We start from the raw sequence: 26,350 nt of genomic DNA on the forward strand, positions 1-26,350 counted from the left end.
GCGGCGCGCCGGAAGCTCCCCTCAGGAGCAGACCGGAAGTGCCGCGGCGCTCTCGCAGCCATGGCGGCGGCGGCGGCTCCGGGCGGCGGCGGGCCGGGGATGGCGGCGGGAGTTCTCCCCGGGCCCGCCATGGCGGCGGGAGGCGGGCCAGGCCCCGGGGCGGCGGCGGGAGGAGGCGGGGCGGCGGCCAAGAGCGGCGAGGAGCGGCTGAAGGAGATGGAGGCGGAGATGGCGCTGTGAGGGAGCGGCGGGTGTCATGGCGGCCGGGGGGCGGGGCTTGGGTTGCCGTGGTGACGGGGGCGGGGCTTAAGGGATGGAGGGGCGGGGCTTGGGTTGCCGTGGTGACGGGGGCGGGGCTTAGGGAGAGAGGGCCAGACTTGGATTGCCATGGCAACAGGGGCGGGGCTTAAAGGAGAGAGGGCGGGGCTTAGGGTTGCCGTGGTAACGGGGGCGGGGCTTAACTGAGGCAAGGGCGGGGCTTGGGGGTTGCCGTGGCAACGGGGGCGGGGCTTGGGAGCACTGGGAGGGACTGGGAGGGACTGGGAGGTCATTTGTCCATACCGGTCCTTACTGGTGGGTTACTGGGAGGGACTGGGAGGTCAGCAGTTCATACTGGTCCGTACTGGTTTGTACTGGTGGGTCGCTGGGAGGTCACTGGGGCTTACTGGGAGGTCAGCAGTCCATACTGGTCCATACTGGTTCTTACCAGTCCATACCGGTCCTTACTGGTCTGTACTGCTTCATACTGGTGTATACTGGTCTGTACTGGTCCATACTGGTCCGTACTGGTCCATACTGGTTTTTACTGGTTCGCACTGGTCCTTACTGGTGCTTACTCGTTCATACTAGTCTATACTGGTTTGTACTGGTCCGTAGTGGTTTATACTGACCCGTACTGGTCCATACTGGTTTATACTGGTCTCTAACTGGTCCATACTGGTTTATACCAGTCCACAGTGGTCCGTACTGGTCTGTACTGGTCCTTACTGGTCCCTACTGGTCTATACTGATTTGTACTGGTCCATACTGGTCCTTACTAGTCCATGCCGGTCTGTACTGGTTTATACCGGTTTATACTGGTTCATACTGGTCCGTACTGGTCCTTACTGGTCCATACTGTCCCATACTGCTCTATACTGGTTTCTACTGGTCCATACTGGTCCTTGCTGGTCCTTATTGGTCTCTAACTTGTCTCTAACTGGTCTCTAACTGGTCCATACTGGTCTCTAACTGGTCCATACTGGTCCATACTAATCCATACTGGTCTATACCGGTCCATAATGGTCCTTACTGGTCCATTCCGGTCCATACTGGTCTCTAACTGGTCTCTAACTGGTCCTTACTGGTTTATACTGCTCCATACTTGTCTCTAACTGGTCCGTACTGGTCCGTACTGGTCCATTCCAGTCCATACTGGTCTCTAACTGGTCTGTACTGGTTTATACTAGTCCTTGCTGGTCCATACTGGTCCATACTGGTCTCTAACTGGTCCGTACTGGTTTATACTGGTTTATACTGGTCCATACTGGTCTCTAACTGGTCCGTACTGGTTTGCAGGTTCGAGCAGGAGGTGCTGGGCGCTCCTGGCCCCGCCCCCGGCGACCCGCTGGCCACGCCCCCCGTGCTGCGGCCAATCATCGCCACCAACACCTACCAGCAGGTGCGAGTGTCACCTGTGTCCCCAAAATGTCACCAAATGTCACCAAATGGCCCAAAATGTGCCCAAAATGTCACCAAATGTGCCCAAAATGTCCTTAAATGGCTCCGAAGTGACCCCGGAGTGACCCTAAAGTGACCCCAGATGTCCCTAAATGTCCCCAAATATGCCCAAAATGTCCCCAAAATGTCCTTAAATGTCCCCAAAGTGACCCTAAAGTGGCCCCAATGTCCCCAAATGTCACCAGAGTGACCCCAAATGTCCCCAAAATGTCCTTAAATGTCCCCAAATATTCCCAAAGTGACCCTAAAGTGACCCCAAATGTCCCCAGAGTGACCTTAAATGCCACGATATGTCCCCAAATGTCCCCAAAGTGACCCAAAATGTCCCTAGAGTGTCCCCAAATGTCCCCAGATGACCCCAGAGTGACCTCAGAGTGACACCAAGTGTCCCCAGAGTGACCCCAGAGTGACCCCAAATGTCCTCAAAGTGACCCTAAAGTGACCCCAATGTCCCCAAATGTCCCCAAAGTGACCCCAAATGTCCCCAAAATGCCATTAAATGTCCCCAAAGTTACCCCAGAGTGACCCTAAATGTCCCCAGAATGACCCCGAATGTCCCCAAAGTGACCCTAAAGTGACCTCAATGTCCCCAGTCTTCGCCACCAACATCTACCAGCAGGTTGGACCCCAAAATGTCCCCAAATGTCCCCAGAGTGACCCTAAAGTGATCCTAGAGTTACCTGGTATGACCCCAATGTCCCCAAATTGTCCCCAAACGTCCCCAAAACGTCCCTAAATGTCCCCAAAGTGACCCTAAAGTGACCTTAAATGCCGCAAAATGTCACCAAAGTGCCCCAAATTCCCCTCCATGTCCCCAAAGTGTCCCCAAAGTGTCCCCAACCCCTCAGTGTCCCCATTGTCACCAATGTCCCCAGAGTGCCCCTAATGTCCTCTCAATGTCTCTTCTGTCCCCAACGTCCCCAAAGTGTCCCCAATGTCCCCTGAATGTTCCCTCTGTCCCCAATGTCCCCAATGTCCCCAGAGTGTCCTCAATCCCTCAATGTCCCCAATGTCCCCTCACTGTCCCCAATGTCCCCAGTGTCCCGTCTGTCCCCTCAATGTCCCCAATGTCCCCAGAGTGTCCCCAACCCCTCAATGTCTCCAACGTCCTTCAATGTCCCTCAATGTCCACAATGTCCTCTCTGTCCCCAAAATGTTCCCAACCCCTCAGTGTCCCCAATGTCCCCTCAATGTCCCCCCAATGTCCCCTCAATGTCCCCAACCCCACAATGTCCCCAATGTCCCCAATGTCCCCAATGTCCCCAATGCCCACAGAGTGTCCTCAATCCCTCAATGTCCCCAATGTCCCAAAATGTCCCCAACTCCTTAATGTCTCCAGAGTCACCAGTGTCCCCAAAGTGTCCCCAATGTCCCTAATGTCCCCAACGTCCCCTCACTGTCTCCAATGTCCCTCAATGTCCCTCAATGTCCACAATGTCCTCTCTGTCCCCAAAATGTTCCCAACTCCTCAGTGTCCCCAATGTCCTCTCAATGTCCCCCCAATGTCCCCAGTGTCCCCTCACTGTCCCCTCTGTCCCCAATGTCCCCAATGTCCCTCACTGTCCCCTCTGTCCCCAGGTCCAGCAGTCCCTCGAGGCTCGCGCTGCTGCCGCTGCCACTGTCCCCCCCTTGGGGACACCGCCGGTGCCATTCGTGGGTCCAGGTGGGTGTCACCGCTGTCCCCTCCTGTCCCCAATGTCCCCAATGTCCCCCAGTGTCACCATTGTCACCTCCCTGCCCGCAGTGTCACCGCAGAGACCGCCCATCCTGCGGCCAGCCTTCGTGCCACACGTGCTGCAGCGGCCAGGTGGGGACAGCAGAGGGGACAGTGGGGACATTGGGGGGGTTGGGGACATTTGGGGACATTGGGGACATTGAGGGGATGGGGGCATTGGGGACATTGGGGGTTGGGGACGTTGGGGACATTGGGGACATTGGGGACATTGGGGGGTTGGGGACATTGGGGACATTGGGGGAGTTTGGGATGTTGGGGACATTTGGGGACATTGCGGGGTAGGGACATTGAGGGGACATTGGGGACATTGGGGGGGTTGGGACATTGTGGGGACATTGGGGACATTGGGGATATTGGGGGAGTTGGGGATGTTGGGGACATTGGGGATGTTGGGAGGATTGGGGACGTTGAAGGGACATTTGGGGACGTTTGGGGACATTTGAGGGGTTGGGGACATTGGGGACATTGAGGGGACAGAGGGGACATCGGGGAGATTGGGGGGGTTGGGAGGATTGGGGACATTGTGGGGGTTGGGGACATTTGGGACACCTTGGGGGGTTTTGGGACATGGAGGGGATTGGGGATTTGGGGACATTGAGGACATTGGTGACACCTCGGTGACACTGTCCCCTGTGTCCCCAGCGGGTCCCCGCGGTCCCCTGGCCCTTCGCCCTCCCCCGGCGGCCATGGTGGGGGTTGGGCCACCCCTGGGCGCCGCCGGCCCCTCCCCCCCCCTGCTGCTGGCCCCTCCCCCCCTGCAGAGACCTCCCCCCTCCCCCCTGGGGACACCGCTGGGGGGCGCCATGAGAGCCCCGGGGCCGGTGAGTGACACCAACTGGGTGTACTGGTTTGTACTGGGAGGGACTGGGAGGGGCTGGGGGGAGAAAACGCAGCGGTTTTGGGGTGAAAAATGGGGATTTTAGGGTGAAAAATGGGGATTTTAAGGGGGGGAAATGGGAGTTTTAGGGGTTAAAAATGAACTGGTTTATACTGGGAGGGACTGGGATGTACTGGGATATACTGGGAGGGACTGGGAGGGGAAAACGCGGCGGTTTTGGGGTGAAAAATGGGGATTTTGGGGTGAAAAGTGGGGATTTTAAGGGGGAAAATGGGAGTTAAAGGGTTAAAAATGAACTGGTTTATACTGGTTTATACTGGGAGGGACTGGGAGGAGAAAACGCTGCAGTTTTGGGGTGAAAAATGGGGATTTTGGGGGCAAAAATGGGGATTTTAAGGGGGGAAAATGGGAGTTTTAGGGGTTAAAAATGAACTGGTTTATACTGGGAGGGGCTGGGATGTACTGGGATATACTGGTAGGGACTGGGAGGGGAAAACGCGGTGGTTTTGGGGTGAAAAATGGGGATTTTGGGGTCAAAAATGGGGATTGTAGGGAGGGAAATGGGAGTTTTAGGGGTTAAAAGGGAACTGGGTTATACTGGGATTGACTGGGATGGACTGGGAGAGGATTGGGATTAACTGGTTTATACTGGTTTATACTGGGAGGGACTGGGAGGAGAAAACGCAGCAGTTTTGGGGTGAAAAATGGGGATTTTAGGGTGAAAAATGGGGATTTTAAGGGGGGAAAATGGGAGTTTTAGGGGCTAAAAATGAACTGGTTTATGCTGGGAGGGGATTGGGTTATACTGGGTTATACTGGGAGGAAAATATGTGGCAGTTTTGGGGTGAAAAATGGGGATTTTAGGAATAAAAAGGGAACTCAGTTATAGTAGAAGGGATTGGGAGGAGATTGGGATTAACTGGGATGGACTGGGGTATGCTGGTTTATACTGGGAGGGAACTGGGAGAATAAAACGTGGTGGTTTTGGGGTGAAAAATGGGGATTTTAGGGAGAAAATGGGAGTTTTAGGGTGAAAAATGGGAGTTTTAGGGTGAAAAATGGGAGTTTTAGGGTGAAAATGGAACTGGTTTATACTGGGAGGGACTGGGTTATACTGGGACAGAATTGGAGCGAACTGGGATTGACTGGGAGAGGAAAATGCGGCAGTTTTGGGGTGAAAAATGGGGATTTTGGGGTGAAAATGGGAGTTTTAGGAAAGAAAATGGCAGGTCTGGGTGAAAAACTGGGAGTGGAATGTACTGGTTTATACTGGTTTGTACTGGTTTGTACTGGGAGGGACTGGGAGGGACTGGGAGGAGAAAACGCAGCGGTTTTGGGGTGAAAAATGGGGATTTTGGGGTGAAAAATGGGAATTTTAGGAGAAAAATGGGAGTTTTGGGGTTAAAAAGGGAACTGGTTTGTACTGGTTTATACTGGTTTGTACTGGGATAAACTGGGATAAACTGGGAGGGATTCAGGGATATTTGCAGAGAATTTGGGGATTTCGGGGAGGTTTCAGGGAATTTTGGGGGTTTTTAGGGGGAATTTAGGAATTTTGGGCTTTTTTGGGGTTTTTGGCAGAAATTTCAAGATTTTCGGCAAAAATTTCATTCTTTTTAGAGGTTTTTTTGGGTTTTTTTGCAGAAATTTCGTGATTTTTAGCAGGAATTTCATTGTTTTGGAGCATTTTTTGGGGTTTTAGCAGAAATTTCAGTATTTTTAGCAGAAATGTCACGATTTTTACAACATTTTTTTTGAGTTTTTAGCAGAAATGTCACAATTTTTGGAGCTTTTTTTGGGTTTTTTGGCAGAAATTTCATGGTTTTTAGCAGAAATTCCGTGATTTTTAGAGGGTTTTTTGGGGTTTTTTAGCAGAAATCTCACGATTATTAGCAGAAATATCATTTTTTTAGAGCTTTTTTTGGGTTTTTTAACTGAAATTTTACCATTTTTAGCAGAAATTTCAGGATTTTTAGAGCAATTTGGGGGATTTTTTAGCGAAAATTTCAAGATTTTTGGCAAAAATTTCATGATTTTTTGGCTTTTTTTGGTTTTTTTAGCAGAAACGTTATTTTTACTACATTTTTGGGGATTTTTTTAGCAGAAATTTCACATTTTTTAGCAGAAATTTCACTATTTTTAGAGCATTTTTTTGGGGTTTTCAGTAGAAATTCCAAGATTTTCATTATTTTTAAAGCATTTTTGGTTTTTTTAGCAGAAATTTCACAATTTTTAGAGCATTTTTTGGGTTTTTTGCAGAAATTTCACGATTTTTGACCTTTTTTTGGGTATTTTTACCCCAAATCCCACAATTTTGAGACGACAATTCCCGATTTTTCTGGGATTTTTAGAGCTTTTTTTGGGGGGTTTTGGAAGAAATTTCATGATTTTTGCAGCTTTTTTGGGGGGTTTTTAGTAGAAACTTCATGTTTTTTAGCAGAAATTTCACGAGTTTTAGAGCTTTTTTGGATTTTTTAGCAAAATTTTTTTTAATTTTTGAGCATTTTTTTTGGGTTTTTGGCAGAAATTTCACAATTTTTAGTAGAAATTTCACCATTTTTAGCAGAAATTTCATTTTTTTAGACCATTTTTTTGGTTTTTTAGCAGAAATTTCACAATTTTTAGACCATTTTTTGAGGTTTTTATCAGAAATTTCACCATTTTTGGACCTTTTTTTGGGTATTTTTACCCCAAATCCCACAATTTTCAATCAGCGATTTTTAAATTTTCGTTATTTCCATATTTTTGGGGTAAATTCCCGGGATTTTTGACTTTAACCCTTCGCTCCCCAGGCGGCGGGGGGAGGGGCTCCGGTGCCCGCCCTGCCCCCGGTGACATCGGGACCGCGGGTGACACCGGTGGGACCTGCGCTGGGACCCGCCAAGCCCACCCCGCCCGTCATCCAGGCCGCGCCCACCGTGTACCCGGCCCCGCCCCGGAGAGCGCAGGTGAGTCACCTGTGTCACCTGTGTCACCTGTGAGTCACCTGTGTGTCACCTGTGTCACCCCAGTGTCACCCCAGTGTCCCCAAACCCACCCCGCCCGTCATCCAGGCCGCGCCCACCGTGTACCCCGCCCCGCCCCGGAGAGCGCAGGTGAGTCACCTGTGTGTCACCTGTGTCACCTGTGTCACCCCAGTGTCACCCCTGTGTCACCTGTGTCACCCCTGTGTCACCTCTGTGATATCCCTGTGTCCCCATAACCACCTCAGTGTCACCTGTGTGTCACCTGTGTCACCCCTGTGTTATCATAACCACCCCAGTGTCACCCCAGTGTCACCTGTGTCACCTCTGTGTCACCTGTGTGTCACCCCAGTGTCACCTGTGTCATCCCTGTGTGTCCCCATAACCATCCCAGTGTCACCCCAGTGTCCCCAAGCCCACCCCGCCCGTCATCCAGGCCGCGCCCACCGTGTACCCTGCCCCGCCCCGGAGAGCTCAGGTGAGTCACCTGTGTCACCTGTGTGTCACCTGTGTCACCTCAGTGTCACCCCAGTGTTATCCCAGTCACCCCAGTGTCACCCCAGTGTCACCATAGTCACCCCGCCCGTCATCCAGGCCGCGCCCACCGTGTACCCGGCCCCGCCCCGGAGAGCGCAGGTGAGTCACCTGTGTCACCTGTGAGTCACCTGTGTCACCTGTGTCACCTGTGTCACCTCTGTCTGTCACCTGTGTCACCTGTGTCACCTGTGTCACCCCAGTGTCACCCCAGTGTCACCCCAGTGTCACCCCAGTGTCACCTAAGTGTTATCCTAGTGTCACCTGTGTGTCACCTGTGTCACCTCAGTGTCACCCCTGTGTTATCCCAGTCACCCCAGTGTCACCCCAGTGTCACCCCACCCGTCATCCAGGCCGCGCCCACCGTGTACCCCGCGCCACCGCGGAGAGTGCAGGTGAGTCACCTGTGTGTCCCCAGTGTCACCTGTGTCACCCCTGTGTGTCACCCCTGTGTTATCCCTGTGTGATCCCTGTGTCACTTCAGTGTCACCATAACCACCCCAGTGTCACCCCCGTGTCACTTCTGTTACCTGTGTCACCCCAGCGTTATCCCAGTGTCATTTCAGTGTCACCTCTGTGTCACCTGTGTCACCTGTGTGACCCCTGTGTTATCCCTGTGTCCCCTTAACCACTCCAGTGTCACCCCAGTGTCACCCCAGTGTCACCCCAGTGTCACCTCGTCATCCAGGCCACGCCCACCGTGTACCCCGCCCCGCCCCACCAGCCACCGGTGAGTCCTGATGTCACCAGCGTCACCCCAATGTCACCTGTGTCACCCTAGTGTCATCCCAGCGTCCCCCCGATGTCCCCTCAATGTTCCCAACATCCCCAATGTCCCCAATGTCCCTCAATGTCCCCAAATGTCCTCAAATCTCCCCAATGTCCCCCAATGTCCCCAACATCCCCAATGTCCCCAATGTCCTCAGTGTCCATCAGTGTCCCCAATGTCCCCAATGTCCCTAAATCCCCAATGTCCCTAAATCCTCAATGTCCCCAATGTCCCCAATGTCCCCAATGTCCCTAAATCCCCAATGTCCCCAATGTCCCCAATGTCCCCAATGTCCCTAAATCCTCAATGTCCCCAATGTCCCCAATGTCCCCAATGTCCCTAAATCCCCAATGTCCCCAATGTCCCCAATGTCCCCAATGTCCCTAAATCCCCAATGTCCCCATTGTCCCCAATGTCCCCAATGTCCCCAATGTCCCCAACATCCCTAATGTCCCCAATGTCCCCAATGTCCCCAATGTCCCCAATGTCCCCAATGTCCTCAATGTCCTCAATGTCCCCAATGTCCCCCAATGTCCCCAATGTCCCCAATGTCCCCTCTAACCCTTAGCCCCTCCCCCAGGAGGAAGCCCCGCCCCCCCGGGCCCCGCCCCCCGAGGAGCCCCGGATTGGCCCCAGCCTGCCGGCCCCGCCCCCCGCCATGGCCACGCCCCCTCCGGAGCCACGCCCCGGCCCCGCCCACCTGGCGCCGGCGCCACGCCCCCTGCGCAGGCCACGCCCACAGGACCCGCCCTTCCCCGTGCCGGAGGTGGGTGTGGCTGAGGGGGCGTGGCTATGGGAATGGGCGTGGCCTGGATGGGTAATTGGTGGGCGTGGCTATGGAAATGGGCATGGTCTGGGTGGTTAATCAGGGTGGGCGTGGCTATGAAATGGGCGTGGCTTGAGGGGTTAATTTGGCTGGGTGTGGCCATGGGGAATGGGCGTGGCCTGGGTGGGTTATCGGGGTGGGCGTGGCTATGGAATGGGTGTGGCTATGGAAATGGGCGTGGCTTAAAGGGTTAATCAGGGTGGGCGTGGCTGTGGGAATGGGCGTGGCTTAAAGGGTTAATCGGGGTGGGCGTGGCTATGGGAATGGGTGTGGCTTGAGAGGGTTAAATGCGGTGGGCGTGGCTATGGGAATGGGCGTGGCTTGAGGGGTTAATCGGGGTGGGCGTGGCTATGGGAATGGGCGTGGATTAAAGGGTTAATGGGGGTGGGCATGGCTATGGGACTGGGCGTGGCCTTGTTGGCTAATCAGGGTGGGCGTGGCCTATAGAGGGGGAGGAGCTAAAGGAGGGGTGTGGCTTGATGGGCGTGGTCAGGTGGATGGGTGTAGCTAAATGGGAGTGGGCGTGGTCAAATGATTGACAGGTGGCCAGCAGGAAGGGGTGGGGCTAAGGGAAAGTGGGCGTGGCCAGAGGGAGGTGGGTGTGATCTTGATTGACAGCCCTAAAATTTGGGAATTGACCCCAAAATTTGGGGTTTGAGACCCAAAATTTGGGAATCGAGACCAAAAACTCGGGGATTGAGACCCAAAATCAACTCGGGAATCCCAAAATCTCGGAATTGAATCCCGAATTTGGGTTCTGGACCCCAAAATTTGCGGTTTGAGAGCTAAAATTCGGGAATTTGGGCTTCAAATTTGGGGATTGAGCCCAAAAATTGGGTCGGGAATCCCAAAATTTGGGAACCGGGACCCAAAATTCAGGAATTGACCCCAAAACTTGGGGGTTGAACCCTAAAATTTGGGAATTGGATCCCAAAATCGACTCGGGAACCCCAAAATTTTGGGATTGAGCCTCAAAATTTGGGAATCGAGCCCAAAAATTTGGGTATTGGGACCAAAAATTCGGGAATCGAGCCCAAAAATTTGGGTTGTGAGACCAAAAATTCGAGAATTGAGCCCAAAAATCCAGCAGTTGGATCCCAAAATGGGGTGGGCGTGTCCGTGGGCGTGTCCCGGTGATTGACAGGTGTTCCTCGTGGGTGGGCGGGGCTGTCCAAAGTGGGCGTGGCCTCCCTTGGGGTGGGTTTCCAGCACTTCCTATTGGGTGGGCGTGGCTAGGCCAGCAGTGGGCGTGTCTATGGCGCTGTGGGCGTGTCGGTGGGCGTGTCCGGGTGATTGACAGCTGTCGCTCAGGTGGGGGCGGAGCCTGCGGCGGAGGACAAGCGGAAGGGGCGGGGCGAGCGACTCAAGAGATGCATCCGAACCGCGGCCGGGAGCAGCTGGGAGGATCCCAGTCTGCTGGAGTGGGACGCTGGTTTGTACTGGTTTATACTGGGAGGAACTGGGAGGAGAAATCCCGGCGGTTTTGGGGTGAAAAATGGGGATTTTGGGGTGAAAAATGGGGATTTTGGGGTGAAAAATTGGGATTTTAGGGTGAAAAATTTGGGTTTTAGGGAGAAAAAGTTAACTGGTTTGTACTGGGATGGACTGGTTTATACTGGGGAGAACTGGGAGAGAACTGGGAGGAAAAATCTGGGCAGTTTTGGGGTGAAAAATGGGGATTTTGAGGTGAAAAATTGGGGTTTTAGGGAGAAAAAATGGGGAATTTAGGATAAAAAATGGGGAATTTAGGGTGAAAAATTGGGATTTTAGGGAGAAACAGTGAACTGGTTTGTACTCGGATGGACTGGTTTATACTGGGAGGAACTGGGAGAGAACTGGGAGGAAAAATCCCAGTGGTTTTGGGGTGAAAAATGGGGATTTTAGGGTGAAAAATGGCAGTTTTAGAGTAAAAAAATGGGGAATTTAGGGTAAAAAATGGGGATTTTAGGGTGAAAAATTGGGGTTTTAGGGAGAAAAAGTGAACTGGTTTATACTGGTTTATACTGGGAGGGACTGGGAGGAAAAATCCCGGCCGTTTTGGTGTGAAAAATGGGGATTTTGGGGTGAAAAATGAGGATTTTAGGGTGAAAAATTGAGCTTTTAGGGAGAAACAGTGTATTGGTTTATACTGGTTTATACTGGGAGGTCTCCAGCTGACCTTCATGGAGCCCCAATGACCCTAATTGTCCCCTATGACCTTAGAATGACCCCATTGTTTCATATTAACCCTAAAATTACCCTACAATCTCAAAATGACCCAAAATCGCTGTTTTTCACCCCAAAGTCCAGACGATTTCCGCATTTTCTGCGGGGATTTGGGTAAAGAGGTCAATGATGAGACCCTCGGCCAGACTGTGACCTTTGGGGTTTCCGTGACCCTATAATGTCACCGTGACCCCATAACTTTGTAGTGACCCTACAATCCCGTAATGACCCAAAATCTGCATTTTTCACCCCAAAATCCAGACGATTTCCGCATTTTCTGCGGCGATCTGGGGAACGAGGTCAATGACGAGACCCTCGGCCAGACTGTGACCTTTGGGGCTTCTGTGACCCTATAACGTCACCGTGACACTATAACTTAGTAATGACTTTATAACCCCATAATGACCCAAAATCTGCATTTTTCGCCCCAAATTCCAGACGATTTCCGCATTTTCTGCGGTGACCTGGGTAACGAGGTCAATGATGAGACGCTGGGCCAGACTGTGACCTTTGGGGTTTCTGTGACCCTATGGACTCATAATGACCCCATAACTCCGTAATGATCCCATAACCCCATAATGACCCAAAATCGCCATTTTTCGCCCCAAATTCCAGACGATTTCCGCATTTTCTGCGGGGACCTGGGTAACAAGGTCAATGACGAGACGCTGGGTTGGGCTGTGACCTTTGGGGTTTCTGTGACCCTATAACGTCACCGTGACACTATAACTTTGTAATGACTTTATAACCCCATAATGACCCAAAATCGCTGTTTTTCGCCCCAAATTCCAGACGATTTCCGCATTTTCTGCGGCGATCTGGGTAACGAGGTCAATGACGAGACCCTCGGCCAGACTGTGACCCCAATAGCCTATAGTGATCCTGAATGGTTATTGTGATCCTATTGATTTATAATGACCCTACAACCCCATAATGACCCAAAATTGCCATTTTTCGCCCCAAATTCCAGACGATTTCCGTATTTTCTGCGGCGATTTGGGTAACGAGGTCAATGACGAGACCCTCGGCCGCGCCTTCGGCCGGTTCCCGTCGTTCCTCAAGGCGAAGGTGATTCGGGACAAGCGCTCGGGGAAGACCAAAGGTTACGGGTTCGTGTCCTTCAAGGACCCCAACGACTACGTGAGAGCCATGCGGGAGATGAACGGTGAGAGTTTTTGGGGGGATTTGGGGGATTTTGGGGATTTTGGGATTTTGGGTTGGGGGTTGGGATTTGGGGATTTTGGGATTTTGGGTTTGGGGATTTGGGGATTTGGGGTTTTGGGGAATTTGGCAATTTGGCGTTTGGGGATTTGGGGTTTGGGGAATTTGGGGGATTTGGGATTTGGGGTTTGGGAGGATTTGGGATTTAGGGTTTCGGGATTGGATTTGGGGGATTTTGGGGAGTTGGGGGATTTTGGGGGATTTGGGGTTTTGGGGAGATTTGGGGTTTTGGAGGATTTGGGGTTTTGGGGGATTTTGGGGTTTGAGGGGATTTTGGGGTTTTGGGGAGGATTTGGGGTTTTGGAGGGGATTTGGGGGTTTTGGGGTTTTGGGGATTTGGGGGATTTGGGGTTTTGGGGAGGATTTGGGGTTTTGGAGGGTTTGGGGTTTTGGGTTTGGGGGTTTGGGGATTTGGGGGTTTGAGGGGATTTTTGGGGTTTTGGGGGATTCGGGGTTTGGGGAGGATTTTGGGGTTTGGGGAGGATTTTTGGAGTTTTGGTGTTTCGGGGCATTTGGGGTTTTGAGGGATTTGGGGTTTTGGGGAGGATTTAGGGGAGTTGGGATATTGGGGGATTTGGGGGGATTTTGGATGTGTTTGGGGATTTTCAGGTTTTGGGGGGAATTTGGGATTTTTGGGAGGATTTGGGGTGACTTGGGGTGTTTGGAGTTTTAGGAGGGTTTGTGATTTGGGGCATTTGAGACATTTGGGGTGTTGTGGCTTTGAGGTTTTTGGAAGAATTTTGCCTATTTGGGGGGATTTTTGGGGTTTTGAGGGATTTGGGGTTTTGGGGGATTTGGGATTTTTGGGGGGATTTTGGGGTTTTGGGGAGGATTTGGGGGAGTTGGGATATTGGGGGATTTGGGCTTTTGGGGACACTTGGTGACATTTGGGATATTTGGGGCATTGGGGCCATTTGGGGTCCCCAAACTCTCCCAGTTCCTCCCAGTCCATCCCAGTATAACCCAATCCATTCCCAGTCCCTCCCAGTCCCTCCCAGTTCCATCCCAGTTCTCTCCCAGTTCAATCCCACTTTGTACCAGTCCTCTCCCAGTTCTTCCAGTGTCTTCCCAGTCCATCCCAGTTCACTCCCAGTCTCTCCCAGTATAACCCAATCAATTCTCAGTCCCTCCCAGTTTGTCCCAATCCCCTCCCAGTCCTTCCCAGTTCCATCCCAGTTTGTCCCAATCACCTCCCAGTTCCCTCCCAGTATAACTCAATCCCCTCCCAGTCCATCCCAGTTCATTCCTAGTCCCTCCCAGTCCCTCCCAGTCCCTCCCAGTCCTCCCCAGTCCCTCCCAATCCCCTGCCAGTCCCCTCCCAGTCCCTCCCAGTGCTCCCAGTAAGCCCAGTTCCCCCAGGCAAGTACGTGGGCAGTCGCCCCATCAAGCTGCGCAAGAGCCAATGGAAAGATCGGAACCTGGAGGTGGTGAGGAGGAAACAGCGCGAGAAGAAGAAACTGGGGCTGAGATGACCCAACTGGGAAGGACTGGGAGCGACTGGGAGCGACTGGGAGGGACTGGGAGGGACTGGGATTGAACTGGGACGCACTGGGAATGGCAATAAAGGTGATTTTAGGGCTGCAAAAGTGTGTTGGGTGTGAGTTGGGGGAGACTGGGATGGACTGGGACAAACTGGGATTGAGCTGGGAGAGACTGGGAGGGAACTGGGAGGGACTGGGAGAGAACTGGGAGGGACTGGGAGGGACTGGGAGGGGATTGAGACAAACTGGGAGGGACTGGGAGGGAATTGGGGGAGGACTGGGATAGACTGGGAGGACACTGGAAAGAACTGGGATGGACTGGGAGGGGATTGGGATGGACTGGAGGGGTCGAGGAGGAACTGGGAAGGACTGGGAGTTACTGGGAGAGACTGGGATGGACTGGGAGGGAAACGGGGAGGACTAGGATAGACTGGGAGGACACTGGAAGGAACTGGGAGGGAACTGGGAGAGACTGGGATGGACTGGGAGGGAACTGGGATTGAACTGGGATATGCTGGGAAGGGATTGTGAAGGAATAGGGATGGACTGGGAGTTACTGGGAGAAACTGGGATGGACTGGGAGAGACTGGGAGGGAAATGGGGAAGGATTGGGAGGGACTGGGACAAACTGGGATTGAACTGGGATAGACTGGGAGGGAACTGGGATGGACTGGGAATGAACTGGGAGGGGTGGAGGAAGGACTGGGAGCAACTGGGACAGACTGGGATGGAGCAGGAGGGAACTGGGATGGACTGGGAGGATACTGGGAGCAACTGGGATGGACTGGGAGGCACTGGTTTGAACTGGGAAGGGGCGTGGCTATCCCCTCAATGAGCACAGAGATCCAAATAAGCTCCTCCTCCTGGTGGGTGTGGTTTATTGGTGGGCGTGGTTTATTGGAAGTGGTTTATTGGAAGTGGTTTATTGGAAGTGGTTTATTGGAAGTGGTTTATTGGTGGGTGTGGTTTATTGAGGGCGTGGCTTATCGATGGGTGTGGTTTATCGATGGGTGTGGTTTATTGACAGGTGTGGTTTATTGATGGGTGTGGTTTGTTGATGGGTGTGGTTTATTGATGGGCGTGGCCTGGCGGCAAGGCCACGCCCCCTCAGACCAGCTCTCCCTCTGACGTCACCAGAGGCTCTGGGGGTACCTGAGGGGGGAGGGGAAGGTGGGGGAGGGAGAGCTCTCTTGGCCCCTCCCCCACCTCAGCCCCTCCCCACCCTGAGCTCCACCCCCTCTGCCCCTCCCCACCCCAGATTCGCCCCTCCCCACCCTAACACCTCCCATTGCCCCTCCCCACCCCACACTCCAGTCGCCCCTCCCCACCTGTCTTCTGCCCTCCCCCACCCCAATTGCCCCTCCCCACCTCAGGCCCCTCCCCCATCCTAGCTCCAAACCCTTCTGCCCCTCCCCACGCCAGAGCCGATTCCAGCCCCTCCCCACCCACCTGCCCCTCCCCCACCCTGGCCCGTCCCCCATCGTAGCTCCACCCCTTTGCCCCTCCCCACACCAGACCCCAGATCCGCCCCCTCCCCCACCTCTGCTTTGCCCCTCCCCACTTCCCATTGCCCCTCCCCACCCTTTCCACCCCAAGCCCCTCCCCCACCTCAGGCCCCTCCCCCACCCTCCCTGCCCCTCCCCCTCACCTGCTCATACTCCCCCCAAGGCTCCACCTCCTCGTACAGGTGAGGCTCCGCCCCTGGGTGGGGGAGGGGCGTGGCCGCAGGTGAGAGTGGGGGATGGGCGACGCCCCTCCCCCCACCGCCCCTCCCCCCGCCCCTCCCCCCACTCACCTTTGCCGATCTCCCAGGGGGAGGAGCTCGAGCTGGGGGGGCTGGGCTGGGGTGGGGGAGGGGCGGGAGGCGTGGTCAGAGCGGGGGGAGACTCCGCCCACCGAGCCGCCCCCCCACCCCAAACCCGCCCTCCCACCCCAAAAAGTCACCATTCTGACCCAAAATCCGCCCCTCCCCACATTGAAAACTGCCCCTCCCCACCCCAAAATGCATTCTGACTCAAAATTGCCCTCCCCACCCGAATGCCCCTCCCCCACCCCTGCCCCGCCCCTCCCCCCTCACCCGCTCCTCCCCCGCCAAGGGGCGGAGCTTCCGCCGGAACCGGAAGTAGCAGATGGCCCCGCCCAGGGTGGGCAGGAGGAGCCCCCCGAGGGCACAGAGCGCCCCCTGCAGGATGGGCGCCGCCGAGTCCTCCGGGCCGCTAGGGGGCGCCGCGGGAGGCTCCTCCCAGGCGGGGGGCGGGGCTTCCGGGAGCGCTGAGGAGTTAAAAACGGCAGTTCCGGTCAGTTTTGCATCACTTCCGGTCGGGTTTTACATCACTTCCGGTTGGTTTCCCGCACCAATCCCATCCGACTTTGCAGTTCCGGCCACGCCCACCAACTCCCACCACCCTCCACACCCACTTCCGGTTCTGTTCCTCCACTTCCGGTTTCGCTTTCCATTTCCCAAATTCCTGAAACTGATTTTTCACACCTTCCGGCCTAGCCCCGCCCCATTTCCGGTCAGAACCGGAAGTCAGCCCCTAAAAACTTCCGGTTGCGATTTCAGCCTCGCTGTACCCTCTGACGTCACTCCCAGGCCCCGCCCACCCGTTACCGGCGTCATTTCCGGTCCGTACCGGAAGTCTCGGCCCGCAGCCGGGCGGCGCTGCTCTCCCCGCGCGCGTTCGCAGCCACCACGGTGACGTCATAGGGCGTGGCCGGGCGCAGCCCGCTGAGCGTCACCGAGAAACCGGAAGTGACGAGGGCGGCGGGTGGGGGAGGGGCGGCGGGGCTCTCCGCGCTGGGGGAGGGGCGGGAAACAACGGTTAGGGGCGTGGCCGGAAGTGGGCGTGGCTAGAGCAATGGGGTGGGGGAGGGGCAGCGCTCGGACCGGAAGTGATGCATTAGGAGGACCGGAAGTGGATGGGGCGGGCCGGAAGTGGGTGTGGGTAGACCGGAAGTGGATATGGGCCGACCGGAAGTGTGTGGGAGGGGACCGGAAGTGGGTGTGGCGGACCGGAAGTGGCTAAAAACTGACAAAAGAGGGTTCCGGCGGACCGGAAGTGGGCGGGCGGGGACCGGAAGTGTGTATAAATCCACCAAAAGCGGGTGTCGGCAGACCGGAAGTGCGTGCGGGCAGACAGGAAGTGACGCGCGCACCCCGGAAATGGGTAGCAGGGCGCCCCCTACCGGAGCAGGAAGTGCTGTGGCAGGCCGCCGTTGAAGCCCGGGCGCCACTGCAGGCTCAGCGAGGTCGCTGAGGAACCAGAGAGGAGCAGAGAGACGGGCGGGTCGGGCCGGTCTGGGGAGAGAGACCAGGGAGCTCCCAGTTAGCTCCCAGTGAGACCCAGTTAGATCCCAGTAACTCCCAGTGACTCCCAGTAACACCCCAGTGCTCCCAGTTACCTCCCAGTTAGCTCCCAGTGACTCCCAGTAACACCACAGTGACTTTCTAGTGATTCCCAGTAACATCCCAGTGCTCCCAGTGCTCCCATTGACATCCCAGTAACATCCCAGTTACCTCCCAGTAATATCCCAGTGCCGTCCCAGTGCTCCCAGTGCCATCCCAGTGACTTCCCAGTGAGATCCCAGTGACTTCCCAGTGCTCCCAGTAACCCTCAGGTCCATCCCAGTAACTCCCAGTAACATCCCAGTGACGCCCAGTGACATCGCAGTAACTCCCAGTGCTCCCAGTTACCTCCCAGCGACTCCCAGTAATCTCCCAGTAACATCCCAGTTGCCTCCCAGTGCTCCCAGTGACAACCCAGTGCTCTCCCAGTGCTCCCAGTGACATCCCGCTAACATCCCAGTGCTCCCCGTAAGATCCCAGTAACTCCCAGTTACCTCCCAGTACCTCGCCAGTCCTTCCCAGTTCCCCCACAAGCCCTTCCGGTACAATCCCAGTGCTCCCAGTATCCTCCCAGTGCTCCCAGTAACGTCCCAGTAACCTCCAGTATCCTGCCAGTATCCTCCCAGTCCTTCCCAGTATCACCCCAGTGCCTTTGCAAACCCTTCTGGTTCCTTTCCCAGTCCCTCCCAGTTCCCTCCCAGTACAAACCAATCCATCCCAGTTCCCTCCCAATCCTTCCCAGTATAAACCAGTTGCACTTAATCCCCTCCCACTCTGTCCCAGTCTGTCCCAGTCCATCCCAGTTCAACCCCAGTAACTCCAATCCCCAAACCAGTAAGAACCAGTAACCCCAAGTTCCCTCTGTTTCTCTCCCAGTCCCTCCCAGTCATTCCCAGTTTATCTCAATCCCCTCCCAGTCCCTTCCAGTGTAACCCAGTTCCCTCCCAGTCCATCCCAGTTCACTCCCAGTCCCTCCCAGTCCCTTCCAATCCCATCCCAGTTCAACCCAGTAACCCCAATCCCCCAAACCAGTAAGAACCAGTAACCAGACTGGGAGGGAACTGTCTCTCCCAGTTCCCTCCCAGTCATTCCCAGTCCATACTAGTTCAATCCCAGTAACCCCAATCACCAAACCGGTAAGAACCCATCACACCCAATCCCTTCCCAGTCCCTCCCACTACAACCCAGTATAAACCAGTATAACTCAGTCCCTCCCAATCCCCTCCCAGTCCATCCCAGTCCTTCCCAATCCCCTCCCAGTATAACCCAATCTCCTCCCAGTCCCCTCCCAGTCTCTTCCAGTCCATCCCAGTCCCTCCCAGTTCAATCCCAGTTCAATCCCAGTTCACTCCCAGTCCATTCCAGTCCCTCCCAATCCCCTCCCAGTATAAACCAGTATAACACAATCCCCTCCCAGTCCCTCCCAGTTCAATCCCAGTCCCTCCCAGTATTACCCAGTTGCTCCCAGTCCCTCCCAATCCCCTTCCAATCCCCTCCCAGTCCATCCCAGTATACCGCAGTCCCTCCCAGTATAACCCAATGACCTCCCAATCCCCTCCCAGTTCCCTCCCAGTTCAATCCCAGTCCTTCCCAGTCCCTCCCAATCCCCTCCCAATCCCCTCCCAGTCCCTCCCAGTATAACCCAATCCCCTCCCAGTCTCTCCCAGTCCCACCCGCCAGCTGCAGCCGGAAGCTCCTCCTCCTTTCCCCGCGCTCGTTCTTGGCAACGCAATCGAACTCCCCGACGGTCCCGTTGCGCCTCTCCCAGTCCTCCCAGTCCTCCCAGTCCCACCAGTCCTCCCCGCCCGGCCGCGGCTGGTTCAGGTAGCGATAGCGCGGCCGGCGGGACTGGGAGGACTGGGAGGACTGGGAGGACTGGGAGGACTGGGAGGACTGGAGGAAGAGCTGGCGCAGGCGAAGTCGAATCCCAGTGAGGTTGGCGACGGTGAGGACGGAACTGGTCCAGGGACCTTCGCGCCACTGGTGCTGCTGGAACTGCGAACTGGGACCAGTTTGGGGGGGGGGTTGGGGTGACTGGGATGGACTGGGATGGAACTGGGAGGGACTGGGAGGGACTGGGAGGGACTGGGAGGGGACTGGGATTGGACTGGGAGGGGATTGGAAGGGACTGGGAGGGGATTGGGAGCTACTGGTTCTTACTGGTTTGGGGATTGGGGTTATTTGGATTGAACTGGGAGGGACTGGGAGGGGATTGGGAGTTACTGGGAGCAACGGGGATGGAGTGGGAGGGGATTAAGTGCAACTGGTTTTACTGGGAACGATTGGGAGGGAACTGGGATGGATTGGTTTATACTGGGAGGGACTGGGAGAGACTGGGAAGGAACTGGGAGCAACTGGGAGGGACTGGGAGAGACTGGGAGGCAATTGGGGGAAACTGGGAGGGACTGGGAAGGGATTGGCTCTTTTGCCCAGTTGCCCCCAGTCCATCCCAGTTTGATCCCAGTCTGTCCCAGTTTGATCCGATTAGCCCCAGTCCCTCCCAGTCATTCCCAGTATAAACCAGTTGCAATTAATCCCCTCCCATTTCACTCCCAGCCCCTCCCAGTTCCTCCCAGCCCCTCCCAGTTTAATCCCAGTTTATCCCAGTCCCTCCCAGTATAACCCAGTTCCTCTCCCAGTCCCTCCCAGTTTAATCCCAGTTCAATCCCACTCTATCCCAGTCCCTCCCAGCTCCTCCCAGTCCATCCCACTGAATCCCAGTCCCTCCCAGTTCAATCCCAGTTTATCCCAGTCCCTCCCAGTCCCTCCCACTTCCCTCCCAGTCCCTCCCAGTTGCTCACCCAGCCTCCCCAGTTCCCAGCTCCTGGCCCCGCCTCTCCCAGCTCAGCTCCACCCCCGGCACTCCCTGCGCTCGGCACTGCAGCGCCGCTGACTCCGCCCCTTCCGGCACCAGCACCGCCCCCGGCCACACCCCCTGCTCTGGCCACGCCCCCTGCCACGCCTCCAGCTCGGGGCCGTCTGAAAGGAAAAGGGGCGGAGTCAAGGGGAGGGCGCCCCCTGCTGGAGGATGCCATTGGTTGATTTCCTGTGGAGGATGCTGATTGGGTGGGGCTAGTTTGGACACGCCCATCATTAGCTCCACCCCTTTAGCTCTGCCCTCGTTTGCCCCACCCTCTTTAGCCACGCCTACTTCAGCCACGCCCTTCCCTATCGGCCCCGCCCATTTCCCTTTGACCACGCCCCTTTCCCTTTGGCCACGCCCCTTCCCAAGCTATTAACCACTCGATTCCCACACTCCTATTGGCCACACCCGCTGTGACCCCGCCCCTTTCCCACTGACTCCTCCCACACTAACCCCACCCCCTTTAGCCCCACCCCTTTCCCTTTTAGCCCATCCCATCCCCTTTAGCTCCACCCCTTTCCCTTTTAGCCCCTCCCACCCACCTCACTTAGCTCCACCCTTTAACCCCACCCTGTTTGGCCCCTCCCCTTTTTCTTTAGCCCCGCCCCTTTCCCTTTAGCCCCACCCCCTTTAACCCTTCCCCATTTTGCCCCTCCCCTTTGCTCCGCCCCTTTCTCATTAGCCCCGCCCCTTTCCTTTAGCCCCGCCCCCTTGGCCTCCTTTTAACCCTCCCCATTTAGCCCCTCCCCGTAACCCTTTCCCATTTAGCTCCTCCCCTTTGCCCCACCCCTTTCTGATTAGCCCCACCCCTTTTTGTTTAGCCACGCCCCTTTATCCCCTTTCCCGTTAGCCCCGCCCCTTTCCCATTAGCCACACCTCTTTCCCACTAGCCCCGCCCTTTCCTTTAGCCCCGCCCCTTTTCAACCATTCCCATCCCATTTACCAGCTCCCCTTTAGCCCCGCCCCTTTCCCACCAAGCCCCTCCCCCTCCCTATTTAGCCCCGCCCCTTTCTCATTTAACCCCTAAATCCCCATTAGCCCCTCCCAGTTTCCATTTAACCAATCCCCTTCCCCCTTTAGCCTCTCCCCTTTGACCACGCCCCTTTCTCTTTAACCCCGCCCATTTCCCGTCAAACCCCGCCCCTTTTCCATTGGCCCCGCCCCTCACATGTCCCGACAAGCCTCACGACAGCTCTGGTGGGGGGGAGGAGCTCCTGAATCCACTCTGCACTCGTAGGGAACCATGGCCCTTTAGCCACGCCCCTTCATCATCAAACCACGCCCCTTTCCCATTAATCCCCGCCCCATTCCCGTTAGCCCCGCCCCTCACATGTCCCGACAAGCCTCACGACAGCTCTGGCGGGGGGAGGAGCTCCCGAGTCCACCCTGCACTCGTAATAACCCATTTCCCATTAAACCCCGCCCACTTCCCATTAGCCACACCCCTTTCCTTTAGCCACGCCCCCTTTCCATTAGCCACGCCCCCTTTCCATTAGCCACGCCCCTTTTCCATTGGCCCCGCCCCTCACGACAGCCCTGGGAGGGGGAGGAGCTCCCGAGTCCATCCTGCACTCATAATAACCCATTGACCCTTTAGCCACGCCCATTTCCCCTTAAACCACGCCCCTTTCCCGTTAGCCCCGCCTATTTCCCATTAGCCCCGCCCATTCCCCATTAGCCCCGCCCCTCACATGTCACGACAAGCCTGACGACAGCCCTGGCGGGGGGAGAAACCCCCAAATCCCCCCTGCACTCGTAATAACCCATTGACCCTTTAGCCACGCCCATTCCCTTTAGCCACGCCCCTTTCCCATTAGCCCCGCCCCTCACATGTCCCGACAAGCCTCACGACAGCTCTGGCAAGGGGAGGAGCTCCCGAGTCCACTCTGCACTCATAATAACCCATTGACCCTTTAGCCACGCCCATTCCCATCAAACCCCGCCCATTCCCCTTAGCCCCGCCCCTTTCCCTTTAAACCACGCCCCTCACATGTCACGACAAGCCTGACGACAGCCCTGGCGGGGGGCGGCACCCCTGACTCCACCCTGCACTCGTAGGCTCCGCCCATTTCCCGTCGTGCCCCGCGCAGCTGCAGCGAGCCGGGGGCGGGGCCGGGCTGGAGCTGCGGGGGGAGGGGCAGAGAGGAGCCGGAATCGCCCTGCGGAGGGGGGAGAGTGAGACCCGGAATGGCCCGAAATAGACCCAAAAATATCCCTGAAATGTCCTGAATTTATCCTGAAAATATCCTGAAATTATCCCCAAAATATCCCGAAAATATTCTAAAAATATCCTGAAAATATCCCGAAATTATCCCGAAATTATCCCCAAAATATCCTAAAAATATCCCAAAAATATCCCGAAATTATCCCCAAAAATATCCCTAAAAATATCCTGAAATTATCCCCAAAATATCCTAAAAATATCCTGAAATTATCCCCAAAATATCCCTAAAAATATCCTGAAAATATCCTAAAAATATCCTGAAATTATCCCGAAATTCTCCTGAAATTATCCCCAAAATATCCCAAAAATATCCTGAAAATATCCTAAAAATATCCTGAAATTATCCCCAAAATATCCCCAAAATATTCTAAAAATATCCTGAAAATATCCCAAAAATACCTCAAAAATATCCTGAAAATATCCTGAAAATATCCCTGAAATATCCTGAAATTATCCCGAATTATCCCCAAAAATATCCCCAAAACAGCTGCGGGGGAGGGGGAGAGAGGAGCCGGAATCGCCCTGCGGAGGGGGGAGAGTGAGACCCGGAATGGCCCGAAATAGACCCAAAAATATCCCTGAAATGTCCTGAAAATATCCCCAAAATATCCTGAAATTATCCCCAAAATATCCCTAAAAATATCCTGAAATTATCCCCAAAATATCCCCAAAATATCCCAAAAATATCCTAAAAATATCCTAAAAATATCCTGAAATTATCCCCAAATTATCCTAAAAATACCCTGAAAATATCCTAAAAATATCCTGAAATTATCCCCAAATTATCCCTAAAAATATCCCCAAAATATCCCAAAAATATCCTAGAAATATCCCCAAAAAAATCCCCAAAATATCCCAAAATAGCCTCAAAAATACCCCAAAAATATCCTAAAAATATCCAAAAAATATCCCCAAAAACAGCCCCCAAAATGTCCCCAAAACAGCCCCAAAACATCCCAAAAATATCCCCAAAATCCACAAAAATCCACCCCAAAATCTCGCCGAATCCTCCCCGAAAAATCGAACCCAAAATTTCCCAAAAATTCCCCAAAATCCTCTTCCAAATCCCCCTGAAATCCCCCAAAAATCTGCCCCATCAACTACCCAAAAATCCACCCAAATTCATCCCAAATTCCCCCAAAATCCCTCCAAGAACCCCCAAAACTCCCCAAAATCGCCCCAAATTCATTCCAAATATCCCCCAAATACCCCCAGACCCCCAAATCCCCCCAAAACTCCCCAAAATCCCCAGGACCCCCAAAATCTCCCCAAATCCTCCCAATCTCCCCCAAATCCCCCAAATCCTCCCCACATCCCCCAATACCCCCAAAATTTCCCCAAAATCCCCCAAATTCTCCCCAATTCCCCCAAATCTCCCACAAACCCCAAAAATCCCCCAAAATCTCACCCAGGTCACGCTCCCCGGGGCAGGGGGCTTCCCTCGGCCCCAAATCCCCCAAATTCATCCCAACTCCCCCAAATCACCCCAAAAAATCCCCCAAATAGTCCCCCAATCCCCCAAATCCCCAAAAATCCCCCCCCAAAATCCCCAATTCACCCAAAATATTCCCCAAATCCCCCAAATCCCCCTAAACCCCTCAAATCCCCCAAATCACCAAATCACCAAAATCCCCCCCAAATCCCCCAAATCCCCCAAATCCCCCAAAATCCCCAAATCTCACCAGTCTCCCCAGGTGACACTCCTGGCGGCAGGGGGCTTCCTCGGCCCCAAATCCCCCCAAAATCCCCCAAATTCACCCCAAATCCCTCCAAATCCCTCAAATTGCCCCAAAATCACCCAAATTCCCTCAAATCCTCAGAAATTCACCCCAAATTCCCCCAATGCCCCCAAATTCCCCCCAAACCCCCAAAATCTCAGCAGTCTCCCCACCGGACGCTCCTGGCGGCAGGGGACTCGACCCCAAATCCCCCAAAATTCACCCAAAATCCCCCCAAATTCATCCCAACTCCCCCAAATCCCCCAAATCACCCCAAATCCCAAGTCCCCCAAATCCCCCAAATCCCCAAAATATTCCACAAAATCCCCACCCACCCTCAAGACCCCCAAAACCTCACCCAAATCCCCAATCTAAACCCTCAAATCCCCTCAAGTCACTAACCCCCCAAAATCCCCAAATCACCCCAAATCTCACCCAAATATTCCACCCTCAAACACCCCAAAACAAATCCCCCAAAATCTCACTAGTCCCCCCAGATGACACTCCCCGGCGGCAGATCCCCAAAATCCCCCCCAAATTCCCCCACTTAACCCCAAAAAAATCCCCCAAAATCCCCCAATTCACCCCAAAATCCCCCCAAAATCCCCCCTAAACCCCCTCAAATCCCCCCCAAATCCCTCCCAAATCCCCCAAATATTCCCCAAAATCCCCCCAAATCTCACCAGTCTCCCCCATTGGACGCTCCCCGGGGGCAGGGGGCTTCCCTCGGCCTCGCAGCGCAGCTGCCCCTCCCCCCCCTCGGCCACCACCACCGGGTCAGGAGCGCTGGTGATACTGGGAGGAACTGGGAGAGGAATTGGGGGGATTTTGGGGGGATTTGAGGGAGTTTTGGGGGGATTTAGGGGGGAAATGAGGGGATTTGGGAGAAATTTGGGGAGGATTTTGGGGGTTGAGGGATTTTGGGGATTTGGGGATTTGGGGAATTTTGGGGGGTTTTAGGGAGTTTGGGGGATTGGGATTTGGGATTGGGGGAATTTTGAGTTTCTGGGGTGATTTGAGGGATTTGAATATTGGGGATTTTGGGGGATTTGTGGCAGTTTAGGGGGTTTTGGGGGATTTGGGGGATTTTGGGATTTGGGGTTGGGGGGTTTGGAGATTTGGGGAATATTGGGGTTTTGGGGAAATTTGGAGGGTTTGAGGGGATTGGGAGGAAATGGGATTTGGGGAGAATTTGGGGGAGATTTTGAGAATATATTTGGAGTTTTGGGAAATTTGGTGGGTTTGGGGGAAATGGGGGATTTGGAAAATTTGAATTTGAGATTTTGGGGGATTTGGGGGTGATTTTGGGGGGATTGAGGAAGATGGGGGATTTGGGGGGATTTTGGGGAGTTTTGGGGGGTCCTGGCGGAGGTTGAGGGGGATTTGAAGGGATTTGGGGAATATTTTGGGGAAGATTTTGGGGGAATTTGGGGTAGTTTTTGGGATAATTTCAGGACAATTTCAGGTCGATTTTGGGGTAATTTCAGGTAATTTCGGGTCAATTTTGGGATAATTTCGAGTAATTGCGGGTCGATTTTGAGATAATTTTGGGTAATTTCAGGGTAATTTTGGGATAATTTCAGGATAATTTCAGGACAATTTTGGGATAAATTCGGGTTGATTTTGGGGTAATTTTGGGATAATTTGTGTACAATTTTGGGATAATTTGTGTACAATTTTGGGATAATTCCAGGATATTTTTGGGATAATTTCAGGACAATTTCAGGATAATTTTGGGATAATTTCAGGACAGTTTTGGGATAATTCTGGAATAATTCAGGGATAATTCCAGGATAATTTCGGGTCGATTTTGGGGTAATTTCAGGGTAATTTTGGGGTAATTTTGGGATAATTCCAGGATATTTTTGGGGTAATTTTGGGCTCATTTTGGGATCATTTGTGTACAAT

The 26,350-nt window shown here is 54.2% G+C and overlaps 2 protein-coding genes across 5 annotated transcripts in view; one reads left to right on the plus strand and one right to left on the minus strand.

Annotated features, from left to right (window-relative positions):
- Positions 1–11: 11 nt before the first annotated feature.
- On the plus strand, positions 12–14,355 carry RBM42 (RNA binding motif protein 42). Of its 4 annotated transcripts, XM_085044721.1 has the most exons (11): positions 17–236; positions 1,558–1,660; positions 3,298–3,382; positions 3,464–3,526; positions 4,097–4,275; positions 7,085–7,240; positions 9,139–9,324; positions 10,696–10,816; positions 11,851–11,888; positions 12,598–12,754; positions 14,170–14,355. In XM_085044721.1, the coding sequence occupies exons 1-11, from the start codon at positions 61–63 to the stop codon at positions 14,280–14,282; spliced, it is 1,377 nt and encodes a 458-aa protein (XP_084900847.1). In that variant the 5' UTR covers positions 17–60; the 3' UTR covers positions 14,283–14,355. The 4 variants fall into 4 exon arrangements, with proteins under 4 accessions (XP_084900848.1, XP_084900849.1, XP_084900847.1 ...); XM_085044722.1 differs by lacking the exons at positions 11,851–11,888; positions 12,598–12,754; positions 14,170–14,355 and adding exons at positions 7,346–7,387; positions 12,382–12,573 and having other exon boundaries at positions 12–236; XM_085044723.1 differs by lacking the exons at positions 11,851–11,888; positions 12,598–12,754; positions 14,170–14,355 and adding exons at positions 7,346–7,387; positions 11,674–11,844 and having other exon boundaries at positions 12–236.
- A 962-nt stretch (positions 14,356–15,317) lies between these two features.
- NPHS1 (NPHS1 adhesion molecule, nephrin) overlaps positions 15,318–26,350 on the minus strand; it is a 34,523-nt gene continuing 23,490 nt past the window's right edge. The window contains exons 17-26 of the mRNA XM_085044719.1: positions 25,126–25,247; positions 22,491–22,659; positions 20,439–20,616; positions 19,311–19,639; positions 17,478–17,589; positions 16,925–17,088; positions 16,369–16,562; positions 16,087–16,132; positions 15,940–15,992; positions 15,318–15,443 (exon numbers count right to left, since the gene is read on the minus strand). Coding sequence (XP_084900845.1) covers positions 15,399–15,443; positions 15,940–15,992; positions 16,087–16,132; positions 16,369–16,562; positions 16,925–17,088; positions 17,478–17,589; positions 19,311–19,639; positions 20,439–20,616; positions 22,491–22,659; positions 25,126–25,247 — 1,412 coding nt within the window. The 3' untranslated portion in view covers positions 15,318–15,398. The remainder of the gene's footprint in view (positions 15,444–15,939; positions 15,993–16,086; positions 16,133–16,368; positions 16,563–16,924; positions 17,089–17,477; positions 17,590–19,310; positions 19,640–20,438; positions 20,617–22,490; positions 22,660–25,125; positions 25,248–26,350) is intronic.

Source organism: Lichenostomus cassidix, unplaced genomic scaffold (assembly GCF_008360975.1).
Source record: "Lichenostomus cassidix isolate B80296 unplaced genomic scaffold, HeHo_3.0 HiC_scaffold_37, whole genome shotgun sequence".
Classification (NCBI taxonomy): domain Eukaryota; kingdom Metazoa; phylum Chordata; class Aves; order Passeriformes; family Meliphagidae; genus Lichenostomus; species Lichenostomus cassidix.

What these genes read in the sequence shown, in the direction of transcription:
- RBM42 (XM_085044721.1), top strand. Translation starts at nt 61, where the DNA reads ATGGCGGCGGCGGCGGCTCCGGGCGGCGGCGGGCCGGGGATGGCGGCG. An exon ending in CCCCGCCCCGGAGAGCGCAG is followed by an intron (nt 7,241 to 9,138) that starts GTGAGTCACCTG and finishes CCCCTCCCCCAG; the next exon opens with GAGGAAGCCCCGCCCCCCCG. An exon ending in CGCCCTTCCCCGTGCCGGAG is followed by an intron (nt 9,325 to 10,695) that starts GTGGGTGTGGCT and finishes GCTGTCGCTCAG; the next exon opens with GTGGGGGCGGAGCCTGCGGC.